General features: G+C 35.0%; 1 protein-coding gene across 3 annotated transcripts in view; it reads right to left on the minus strand.

Annotated features, from left to right (window-relative positions):
* The window catches only part of DNAJC13 (DnaJ heat shock protein family (Hsp40) member C13), a 114511-nt gene that overhangs the window by 38407 nt on the left and 62769 nt on the right, over positions 1–13335 (minus strand). For all 3 annotated transcript variants that reach the window (XM_087430566.1, XM_087430565.1, XM_004419367.3), the window contains exons 26-34: positions 12965–13066; positions 11178–11282; positions 10190–10392; positions 9036–9120; positions 5931–6085; positions 5370–5415; positions 3279–3433; positions 1429–1630; positions 156–271 (exon numbers count right to left, since the gene is read on the minus strand). In XM_087430566.1, the coding sequence (XP_087286692.1) occupies positions 156–271; positions 1429–1630; positions 3279–3433; positions 5370–5415; positions 5931–6085; positions 9036–9120; positions 10190–10392; positions 11178–11282; positions 12965–13066 (1169 nt within the window). The remainder of the gene's footprint in view (positions 1–155; positions 272–1428; positions 1631–3278; positions 3434–5369; positions 5416–5930; positions 6086–9035; positions 9121–10189; positions 10393–11177; positions 11283–12964; positions 13067–13335) is intronic.

The following is a 13335-nucleotide window of genomic DNA, read 5'->3' on the forward strand; positions in this document are numbered from 1 at the left end:
ATTCTACTATAAAACTTTACTGATAAATTAATAAAGTAAATTTGCATTCTTTCCTATACATCTGTCATTTAGTGTCTTAGACATATTGCTATCAGATCTCTTCCTCATGTATAACACAAATGCAAGAGGAATGGGTAATACTGAAAGTAACTCACGGCCCCTGCCCTTGAGGGAGATTAAGCACTTCGTAAGCATCATCTATTGACATCATAGGTGGTTTCTTTTCTACTTCCTTCTTCCAGGCATCAAGGGTATCCTTTAGAAGCTTAACCTTAAAGACAGGATTAAAATTTATATCTATTAAAGTAAAACTATTTCAGAATATAATTTTTAAGTTACAGAATTCTTATGCTGTATTTGTTTAAATTGACATTTCTAGGCTATCCAATTAACAGCTTTCTGAAATACAAATAACCAAAAAAATCACCTTCTTAGCACTGTTGAATAGTTAAATAACAAGGTTTTGTTACAGTGCTATATTTCTCTAATTTTTTAAGTGATATTTTAATTCTGCCAATTTTTGTCTCTATTCAACTGTGAAAGAAATGTTCAGAAAATACGGAAAACTATGAAATTAGTAGATGATATATGTTGTAGTAAGACAGTAAGCAGTATTTGGTGGCATGGTTCTCAAGGCAATCTAACATAATTATCAGCATGCTGGCATTCAAACAAACATAAGGGAGAGTGAACACAAGGGAGTCTGGGTAGCTGGTGAGAAGAGGAGAGCTAATATTTACTGCATGCCCATATGTCAAGGAGCTAGGTGCTTTATAGACTGCAACAGATTTAATTTTTGCATAAAATTTCAATAATACACGACAACATTGAGATTCTGAGACACAGGCAGACAGCAGATACTACTATATAAATGAGCAGGTCACACTTATTGCCTCCCATGTGTGCCAGGAATTACGCTGTTTTTTGTGTGAATTCTCACTTAATCTTCCCAACCACCACATGAGACAGTGGCTATTATTTTTAGTAGTAGTACTATTACCATACCCGAGGCTTAGAGAAGTTAAGCAATGTATTGAATTTACATAGAGCTATTCATGGCCAAACTGAGACTCAATCCTAGACTGTCGGACTCCAAGAGCTGTGAGTTTAATCAATCTGCTATAAAAGACAAGCTTCCACCAAACTATTATAGTATATAATTGTGTCATATACATGAAATTAAGTTTGTTTCGCTTTTGTCACAAAAGATCAAGATTGTAAAGTTCTCAATACTCCCTCAAAAAATTGTCTTTCCATTTGGGATTTATCCAAATATACTGAGCTACACTCAGAGTTATACAGTGCTTAAGTGAGAGGGACTACTTAAAGAAGCTATTATCCTTCTTATCACAGAAGGAAGAAATACCCAGAAGTGATTAGAGGCTATTTTTACAGCTTAAGAAGACACAAATTAATCTGCTGACTTACCGGGTCTTTAATTGGCCAATCTGGAAACCGGAGTGTATCACAAAGTTGTCTGAGGTAATAAATATTACAAAATAGTTCATTTTCCAGTTGTGGATAGTTGATAACTGGGATGGGACAATATTGATAAAGTGCTCTTGTGTTACTCTGAAGACGAGGTGTGAAATCAGCAAGATGGGCAGCAATCTTCTCTATCATGAGGCGCCTACAATTATAAAAATCTTCAAGCATTATAAAGGGATTATTTTATTTCAAAGAATAGGTTAAGATAGGTAATCATGCACGATAATTACATGGACCTTCTTGAGAGTACAGTCATGTGCTGCATAATGATGTTTTGATCAACAATGGACCACATATATGATGGTGGTCCCATAAGATTAATACCATACAGCCTACGTGTGTAGCAGGCTACACAAACCATCTAGGTTTGTGTAAGTACACTCTATGATGTTCACACAACGATGAAATCACCTAATGATGCACTTCTCAGAATGTAGGCCTGTTGTTAACTGACGCATGACTATAACTCAATTATTGGCCTAAAATGAGAGCTTACAAGAATGTTACTCAGGGTATTGTAAACTTATTGTGTAAAAAAATTCAACAGATATAAACTTATTTGTAATACTTATCTATAAAGAAGACGATAGAGAAAAAGGCTGACATTACCAGTCCTTCTTACTGAAAAATCAGTCATTAGAAGGTCAAATGGTATGGAATCTGCATGCACGAGGGTGTAGCCAGGGAACTCAAGTTACCTCTATCACCCCAAAGAAGCTCACTCACTGCATGGTATTTATTTTAGTTAACTTATCAAAATCTGGGATCTGGCCCTCAGCTAGGCAGAAACTTGATTTGATCAGTATACAGAGTTATATTTTTTAGATGGGGGACTCATATTAACCAATCTCAGGAGAAATATATTACATAGAAAAACTGTGTTGTGAACTTATTCATATTCCCATACATTTGTTCCCAATGAAAAATACAACTGTCATACAGAATATATTCAAATTAGTGGCTAGCACATGCCGAGCCTATAGGCCAATCTACCAGAGAAGCTAAATGATAACATGCATGTGGCACTGTGAGTGTGAAGGCAGCCAAAGGAGAACGAGGAACTGATTCAGCAGATCATTGATCTACTGCCATCCAGCTAAGAGGACTGAGGGGTTCTCCACAAAGAGGCAGCCTTGATACTGGAACTACAAAGTGCCAAGCCTTTCCTGGACAGAGCCTGCCTGGACACTGACATCTGCTTCTGGGCCTCTCCTTTTTCTTGGTTTCCAGAGGTTTTTCCTATGGCATTTCTCTGCTAATAAGGATATTCTTTAGGAATGCTAACCTCCAGATTAAGGACAAAATGTGCTGGCCAGAAAGCCCTCATTCTAAAATGATTTTGGATATCTCTGGTCTGATCCATTCTATGTGGGCATAGTTTGTTAATTAATTAATTAATTAATGTGGGCATAGTTTTTAATTAGTGGAGTATAGTTCTATCTCCAAATACCCAGGAGGGGTTTCTTTATTTTAACAATATCTATTTCTTACATACATATTAGTTTATTGCCTAAAATTTTACCAGTTTTATAAATGGACTTAAGAAGCATCAGTGGTAACAGGCTCTACCTTAATATAAAGCTCTCTTAAGGTAACAGTAATTTTGTCCAATTGTGTCAGAACAGAAAAAAGCTTGGGGCCTTGTCAAAACCCCTCGCTTGATTTGGCGCCAATGACTACGGTAGCTTTAAATTATGCAACTAGTAAAAGCAGTTCTAACAGAAGCCAAACCAGATACCAAGAGGCAAAGATTCTGAGTATAAAATACAAACAATCAACTGGGTATTTACCTCATTTCACTGCTCCAGATTGCTTCTGGAGTATCAAATTCTCCTAGAAAAATCTCAGAAAACTTTTCAGCCTCATAATTTTCTAAGTAACAAACCATTGCTTCTGGTAGGATGTGCCCAAGTATACTTCTCTGAAAAATATCTGGTCCTTTAGTCTTTAAAACAAAACAAAACGTAGTCAGAAACACTCAAATTGTCTTTCAATTTTCTAATAAACAAATGAGGATTAGAGAACATACTAAGAAAAGAGAACAACTGGAATAAATTGCATTCATGCTTTGGAAATTTAGATGGAAACATGGCAAAATGCGCAGTGGAAGGTGTCCAATATAAACTGGCTTGGCATGAGCTCCAAGGTGGAGCTAACACCCTCCAGCCCTGCAGCAGTCTTAACCTCCTCAGGTGTCAGGTGCTGCAAACATTATTTAGGACGACTGGTCTTTGAACATGTGTAACAGTAATGGACAACATAGGAAGACCCTGCAAAGATTTACATCAATTATTCTGTTACATTTTCAGCTGCAGTTCCTACCTGCACCTGCTTCTGTTTTCAAAAATAAGTAAGTCCAGAAAATTCAAGATCTTAAAGAGTCTGTCCTCATGAAGTATGGGCTAGGATTTAGATGGAAAATTTCTACTCCATTTTTACTCCATTTCCATTTAGATGGAAAAAGTAATTATAATCAACTGTATTAATAATTCCACATTCTCTGGGCTGGCCACATGGAGTCAAGGTAATGATCATACTTTATCATACTAAATTTTTAAACTCATTTCTTTATCTGATGGAAATAAAATCCTAAAGACTATAAACACTTTTCTTATTTCCTTCTAGGCAAATTGAGGATGTTTTATTTCTCTAGGATCTGACAAGAGACAGAGGGAAAAAAACCCAGACACGGTTTTACCACTTAGTGCAAAGACAAGTTAGACAATGAACATTTTCAGGCTTTTTGCTAATAAAAGCCATAAATTCACTATCTGTTAAACTTTTGGGTGAAGAATTGCTTGTTCTGTTCTTTAGAGTACTACTATTTGGTAATTCTTGCCTCCAGAGTTCTGCTATAAGTACACACAGTTTTGCTGTAGTAATTCAAAATATTTGTTTAGGTGAAATGATATACAAAGTTTATCATATTTAGATTACGTGTGCATAACTGCATAGAAAAAAAGGAAAAAGAAAAGAATGCAAAAAATGCCTAATTCTACATTAAGGTGGTAGCATTAGAGGCAATTTTTTTCTACTTTTTTTATATCCTCATTTTGTATTTGTATAAAGCTGTGGGAATTATACTGCCATGGGCATCACTTTAATATTATTAGACAGATTTCTTTAGGGCTTCACTGGCTGCTCTATAAATACGCAGTTTGGTCTAGTGTCTACTGTCAAAGTGGTCTAACATTCCTTGGTTAGTATCCTCAACAGTGGTCTGGTTTTGGTCTATTCTTCTGTTCTCAATAAAATCTGAAAATCAGTGCTCCATGAAAAATCTAACAAAATTTTAAACATCCTTCAGTCATGTGTTGACAATAAATATCTCTGCCAAATGTAGGTATAAAGTTTCAGGTTGTCAAAGCTACCCGGATAAGTCTCATTTCTTCTTGGATTCCTACGTTTCCTCCTCAGTAAAATGGCAAGAACACTTGAGAGCACCTGAAAAATTAAGTAGCTTCAAAACAGAAACTCAGCACTTTTGCCACCTTGGGATATGAACAAAAACACGGCTGAAGTCTTACTGAATCTTAGCTGACTACATGAGACTCAGATATATAATGAATTATTTATGAAAATTACTAAATCTAAATTTTACACAAAGGGGACAAGTTATATTCACAGTGGTGTCAGATTATAATTCATATCTACAATTTCAATACTAAGTCTAATGGGTAACATTTATTTTCATTTAAAAAATATTAGCTTAGACTTTGTATGTGCAAGGTACCACAAGGAATGTAAAAAAAAAAATGAATAAAATAACACCTGCCCTCAAGTGCTTATAATCTAGTAAACATACACAGCTCAGGAAACTTCGGTGCCAAGACAGCTTACCCAGTGTTAAGTTATGTATTCAGAGGATTAATCTGGCTTACCTCCTCCGACTTAAAAGCCTGTTTGGTATGTGTGTACTTCAAAAATCTAGAAAAAAAATAAATTACTTATCAGATATAGGAACTGATTTAGATTTAGTAAACTTAGTTTTCTAAAGATCAGATCTTTCATATATAAATAAAAGGCAACTTGTAAATACATATTCCCAAATTGTTTAATTTCTAATTAAGGCAAGAACTTAAATGAATTAGAAAGATTTTTAAACTATGGTCATATTAAGGATATATAATATGAAAAATTACTCAATTTTTAAAAAAAAGCAAAATGTAAAACTGCATGTACAATATCAATCAAGTTATATTAACTATGTATGTTAAAATACTAGATGACAAAATTTATATGTTAAATGTGGTAAAGTGGTGCTATTTTCAGTAACTTTTTCCCTTATTCTTCTAATTTTCAAATTTTCAGACACATAAGCAGCTTTTATAATGAAAAATTTAATAAAAGCAATGATGTACTTACAAAAAAATCAATTAAATAAATCTGTCCACATACAATTCGAATAATAATTTTAAATAGATTACTATTAGAGTTCTTACCGAGCAACAGGAAGCACATTGGAGCCTGTATACATCATGATAAAGAAAAATACTCCACTAAGATAAAGACGAGGTAACTGTGGGTTATCCTGCATGATATGGTATAACAAAATAGCAACCTTCTCAACAAGAATAGGGTCAAAGGTCAGCAGCAGCTAAAAAAAGAAGTAAAATGTTTTTGTTATTGGGTTGTAAAAAACTTGCAATATCATCATTCCTTCTAGGTTTATGTATTTCATGTGCTGAGGTTATAGTCTCTTATATGTAGTAAATTACAAAAGAATAATCTGTGGGATTAAGCTTGCTTGTCTACCAGACTCTAAACAGATTTGAAAAATGATTCATTTACAACATTGAATGTAGAGATAGTAAAATATTAATTGAGAAGTAATCAAAACTTATTCAGAAAAATCCCAAACAGGCCTGAAACTATTTTGTCATAATTATAGGTCAAACTGTCTCTTGTGCAGAAATCTTCCTAATAGGATTTCTCTGTTAATGACAAAAGAAAAAAGAAAGTAGCTACACTTTAGGCTAGATTCAGTTCAGTTGAGTTGACGTGAAGCATCCCCCGAAGACTACTCAAGGAGCAGAGCAGAGAACGACTATCAGTGAAATAGCACTAAAAAATAGATCTATAAGTGCAGGTAGAAGGCAAGAGGGTAACCAAATACCAGTAGTACTTCTACTACTAGAAAATACTAAAAGATTTGAGCTAGCAAGACTGAAGGGAATATCTGGGACCACTATAATGAATCTGGGTTAATAAAACAATCAGACAGCACTGCTATGAATAAACACATGATAAATTTAATAAGTTGTAATAAAGTGGCATTTCAATTTTCTATAAACACTTACTTCCAAAGAATCCCCAACTTTGGATCAAATGCAATCAGTTAAAAAAATTACAATAATGCGAGTAAATACTAGCTCACACTAGGTCAACATTCTAGATTCAGACAGGAGACTGAATACTTGTATGTCTTTAAATAAACAATTGAATTTCTCTGTGTTCTGGTGTCTTATCTGTTCAACAAGGTATTTAGATTAAGCCTTTAGTACTATGACGTATTTTACAAAGGAAAAATTGAGATACAGTAACAGAGGATTTTCCCTAGTGTTAACAGTGGCTGTAGTTCAAGACTTGACATCACTTTAACAAAAATATGGAAATTAGCAGGCAAAAATCCAGAATATTTGAAACTGTGACTATACCAGAAAACCTAGGACCTTCACTCACTGTTATCTTAAACTACTTTAACAATTCTGAGGCTGTATCAAATGGTAAAACTGGTTAATTGCCCTTACAGTCAAATGAAGTACAGAAATCTGTACCAACCAATGTATATAATGTTCCTGAAAACTACTGCAGCTGCCTAACAGTGCTTAGCAAGATTAAGGTCTCCCAGAATACAGAAAATTAAGTAAAATTAAGGAAAAACAAAATTGGCTTCTAAAAAATATTTTTTTAACTCAGTATAAAAAACATACAGGAGGAAGATAATGTTAAAAGCAGCTAGGTTTATCAATAAAATTCTTCTCTTGAATCATTTTAACTGTTCAGATATTACCAAAAACTTTTGGTTAATTAAAATAGATATTCCCCCTCCAAAGCTTCATGTTATGCCAACCATATCTCTTAAAATGTTTTTCAGTCTTCCCTTGCTGTCCTGAAACTTGACAGCATTTGCATTTACTTCTTTTCTTTCAGTTTCTAAGTCTTGGAAAAATGTTTGGGAAAGCGAGATTATCTAGGCACCGTCCTTTACCCACATTTTGAGAGGGTCCAGAACAGAAAACAAATCCCTCTCCTTGCACCACTTAACATATGCGGCCACCTAGTCCTCTGGGCTGGGGTGGTAGTGGGTTACAAGAAACAATAATTGCAGTACTCTTTCATTTAAGCATCTGAACAGAAATGTCCACAACAGAAAAGCATAAAGTGTTGAAATACTGGTATGCTTAAATAACAGAAGTTGGGGAAAAAAAAAAGTTGATGGGCAACACCATTGCCATATTCAGAAGTCTTTTTCATTATCAGTGACTTACACAGGCACTGACATATCCGTGAATGTAAAAATATACAAACTGAGTAACTCTCTTCTCCCTTTTCACACCAATGCACAACCGATAGGTACAAATGGCACAAGTTACTGGCATATATTTTAAAATCACGCTATATGTGGCTAATATAAAAAAAATTAGATTTGACGATAGAATAATCAACAGACAGCAGGGAAACACTGACCTGAAATCTCTGGGACCTGACTTATTTGAGTTTAATGCTTATTTGGTGTTTAGGTAGCTTAATTCCCAAAAAGCAGAATAATGAGGGGGAAAAAAAAGAAAGAACGAACAGATACTTTAGTATATCCTACATAATTCCAACTCAATGTTTTGGATCAGCTGCTGTCTATGAAAACATATAACTGAGTAGAGTCAAACTCTGAGGCAAGCTGACGAGACTGCTGATTATTTCTCAAGATAAAACCCATCACATCCACATCTGGGGCCTGCTGGCGTGCTTCCCAGGAGTCCTAACAACATCAACCTGCACCACAAACTAGGGCACATCACCTTTCAGTTACTACAGTGGTGTGATTTTTTTTTTTTTAATAATTTTATTTATTTATTTATTTTTCCCCCAAAGCCCCAGTAGATAGTTGTATGTCATAGCTGCACATCCTTCTAGTTGCTGCACGTGGGACGCGGCCTCAGCATGGCCGGAGAAGCGGTGCGTCGGTGTGCGCCCTGGATCCGAACCCGGGCCCCCAGCAGCAGAGCGCGCGCACTTAACCGCCAAGCCACGGGGCCGGCCCTACAGTGGCGTGATTTTAAGAATGGATAATAAATAAAACCTTTTGAGAATAATTCCAGAATCTGGAGGCTTCCCATGTTTAGGTTCTTGGATACACAATCTTTCACAGTATATTCAGAATATCAACTCAATTAGGAGTAAGTGAAGTAAATGTAATTCAGGGTTCAGGCTTTTTGAAAATGGAATAGACTACAATAAAATAAAGACTGGGGCTCATAGTAAAATTAAATAAGGGAATATGATTCTTACAATATTGTTCCTAATTTGATAACATAAAACTAACTTACCTGAATAATATGGGGAAGGCAAGCACTGTCTGACAACAGTCTTTTCACTCTGGGCAAAGGCCGAATGATGGCATTATCTTGATCCCTAGAAAATATTTTCTAAGGTCAATATTTAATATATTTATTAAAATTTGTATGTTCAGAGCATATGACATTCTACTAGGCATGAAGCATGTTACCTTACTTTTTTGTTAATGAAGACTAAGCTCTCATACAGCTGGGAACATGATTAGGTATTTTGGTTTAAATCTATTTGGCTGCTTAATATGACTTCATTTCCTTCCATAAGATTTCCTTGAAAAACAGTACCCTAGAAGAGCCAAAGACTCTTATTTATTATTTAATTGATTAAACTTGGTGCTGTCTAACATACTGTCAGTGGATATTCCCCCCAAAAGGGCATATCAAACTTTGTCACATAAGTTTAAACCTTAATTTAACTACTCTCAGTATTTCCCAAGTAAAGCCTTAACTTTAATGCTACATTACTTCTAAATACTAATTGTATAGTTTTAAGTCTGATCTGGATTTTAAAGAGAACTGGAACCACAAAAGCTTCAAATGTTATAAAACTGACAGCTTCTCAGTAACTTCCTTCACAAAATATCTTTAGTATAGTAATAAAACAAAATGATGTATATGCAAATATTTTATAAAGATTGAAAAGTTCCATACAAGGGTTATAATTATGATTATCACCGAATAACAAATTCTCTCTCACCTTCACTAATCAAGTGGGGGCAAGATGTGGGTCTAGACTCATGTTCTTATGCCAGGAGTGTTTAACCTGACAGATCAGGAGCCAGCACTCACCACGTCTACAGACTGCAGTATGTTTATTTCAAAATGTTCACACCTGATTCACCTGAATATGACAATTGTTACTGTTGCTAGAGTGCAGCTAGTAAGCCTCAATTTTGTAACATTATTTGAAGTCTCCCAGAGAAAGTTGCTTTTTAGCTACTTTACCAATGTAAGCTACAAATTATTTCTTCGTATCTGTTTCAAAAAGCTCCAAAATTCAAAGAAGCATTCCCCCAGGGCCACAAATGGAACATCTTTGCTCTAAATCATCCCATGCTGTTACTGAAAAAGCACCCATATAAATGTTTTAGAATCTCTGTTAACCATGGAAATGTTCAATTACATTTTACCTGCTTGGAAAATATCCACACATTGTGATCAACATGTTCAATATAAGGGTAGCAAGATCAGTTTCATTTAGTACAGCCTGTCCACTGGCTAACAGACACCACTTAAGCTGGGGTATTGCCTGAAGTGGTCGCCATCCATCCATGCCTTGAGCCCAGCATCTGGTTTTTGCATTTAACATTCCTTGGGTCCACAATTCTTGCATCTAAATGAATGGAAAACATCATTACTACAAACACACAAATAAAGCAAAATGAAAAAGTTTGCTAATGTTTTCTATTTTACAATAAATACAAACTAAAATATGAAATAAACATGCAAGTTCACTATTAAAAAATAACAACAAACTTTTTTTTTTGTTGTTGACAGGCCTTCAGGAACTCAAATTTGGCTATTAATATAAGAAAAATAACCATTTAGTTGGCCAACCTGAAGAGGATAAGGAACACTGGAAAGAATAAAAATGGCAGGCAGGGTGTAAAATTATACACAAGCAGAAGGCTTGGCCTTCTATAAAACTATCTTTGGCTAAATTCCAACTGAGCCTGGAAGGCTGAGGATGGGAGAGCAAGATAAACTATCACCAGCTGTTAAAATGGAAATTACCCTTGGACTGGACAGGGAATTTTTAATGAATTTCAGACTGCATACTAAAACTTACCTGTTCATATCATAAAGAAGCATTACAGTTTGACACAATTATTAAGGTAGCAATTGTTATATAAAATTCATTAAAAACCTAAGTGCTATCTCCATAACAACAGCTTTTAAACAACAAGGTTTGAAGACATGATTGTGTGTGTGTGTGTGTGTTTTTCTAGAAATGCAAGCCATCTAATCCTTCATGTGGAAATGGAATGGAAGAGCCCTTGGAGCTGAAGACAGTAACTCAAAACATAGTTTTAAAATATTCCATGTCTCTATGTGTGCTAAGCAGGAGGGCATAAGAAAGGCTAAGACTTTCACACACAGTTTCTCCAAGACACATACCTCATGAAATCCATAAGGGCCACTCCTTTCTTTGTCTGCGTTGCCAAAGTACCATTCTTTTTCACTCTCTCTTTTCATATCTGGAGCAGCTTCAATTACATTGCTCTAAGTTTTAAAAATATTTAGTTATTTTTCAAGGTAGAAATCTAAGGGGGCAGATGTCATAAAAAGTTACACTGTACTAATTTCTCAGGTTATATTCCTTTAGAAATTCATCTAAAATTTTAAGTGACCTTATTTTACGAGTTAAGGATTAGATGTCTTTTTTGGACTAATAGTCCAAAAAAGTGACTTCCTTATTAACATGCATTTGAAGTACACGGTTTCCTAAATTCACTTGGCAACTGAAGCTAAATTCAAAGACATCTACATTCTTTTTTTTCTTGCTGAGGAAGATTCGCCCTGAGCTAACATCCAGTGCCAATCTTCCTCTTTTTGTATGTGAGCCACCACCACAGCATGGCCACTGACAGATGAGTGGTGTAGGTCTGTGCCCAGGAACCGAACACAGGCCACCGAAGCAGAGTGCACCTAACTTAACCATTAGGCCACCAGGGCTGGCCCCGACATCTACATTCTTGATGGTCATTAATAAATTCTCAGGACACTAAAATTTTAGTAGCAAATAATATTGCAAATAGCTATATAAATAAACATTTACCATTAACCTCAAACCATAATGCTCAAAATACTAAAGTTCTTTTGAAGGAAAAAACTCACTCCAACTAAAAGCTTCAATAAGCATCTGAGATCAATGAGTTAAAATGCTAAACAGGAAAGATTTCAGTGGTTTTAAACACTTAGTTTCAATCTACTACCCTCACTACAGATAATTCTTATAATTTTATATATCAACAATTATGAGAATTTAGGACAGAATTTTTATGCAGTGTATTTTATTAAAACATGGTTTTTAAATACTCTCCTATCAGCTTTCAGTTAGATTCATATATAGAGGTAGGAGCATAGACTTATGGGTTCTAACTCTGGCTCTGTCCCTTACTGTGTGACCTTGGGCAATACACTTAGCCTCTCTGTTCCTCAGTTTCCTTATCTGTAAAAACAGAGGACTACTGACAGATTTTAAGAGTTAATATATTATGTGTACCAGAACAGTACCTGGTACACTGTAATGCTATACAAGCATGAGGATTACTATTATTCATACCTGATGACAGAAAATGCCATACTCTAAATATTCAAATAGCACTTTTGTTCACAATTCAGTCAAAATCTAATATGAACACCTCCCTCCCTATACCAGGAGATTAAATAAAAACAAAACATAACACCAAAAAAATCACCAATGAGCTAAGTATAGATCCCTTCCATAAGTTGGGTATCAGAAGAGGCCTTTTAGCAGAGACCTGTAGCTCTGTCCTCTTACTGGCTGGTTTCAGTAATGACCCCACATTCATCAAGGGAAAGAACATTCTCAGTGGCTGTCAATGCTAAAAGTTCCACTTACATAACTGATAAACTCAGTTTAAATCCTAAAGGTCACATTGCCTCAAAATAAGCCACATCAGAGATGCAGTTACTTTAAAAGACAAAAGAGACATTGGAAAAATAAAAATGGATCATTACTGTTCATTCTGGATTGTTCTTATAGTCTTTTACTTTTTTTGTTTGACTTAATCTCTCCGGCATTAATTAGTACTATCATAATTATTGGAGAAATATTCATGGCCACATATATTAACGTATTTCCAGATTTTTGATTCTTTTGATCCTAAAATTGTACTCAAAGAATGTTCAGCTTGTAAAATCTAGATAAGCATACACACCTGCAGTGGTACTGTAGCTCGGCTTACGTGGAGATGTGCAAGGGTAAGCAAGTCCACAAGGATTCTAATTCCATTTGAATCCATGAGATCCTTCACATTTTTCTGAAAGACAGAAACATTTTATATAATCTAAAATCCTTCTCTCCAAAAGGTACTACTACCTAAAAGGCTCTCAAAGAATTGACACACAACTGGTATTACTTGGCATTTTCAAGACTTTCTGTTCAAGGAACATGAATTTAGATAAAGGCAAAGATAAAAGGGCAAAACTATATTACAAAGAGATCATGTAAAGAATTTTTACTTTAATATTTTCTGAGCAAAACAAAACAAAATAAAAATAAGCAAACAAATTAAAGCCTAGCAGGAAT

The sequence above is a fragment of the Ceratotherium simum genome, chromosome 5, assembly GCF_057802395.1.
Source record: "Ceratotherium simum simum isolate JZ-2026a chromosome 5, ASM5780239v1, whole genome shotgun sequence".
NCBI classification, from domain to species: Eukaryota; Metazoa; Chordata; class Mammalia; order Perissodactyla; family Rhinocerotidae; genus Ceratotherium; species Ceratotherium simum.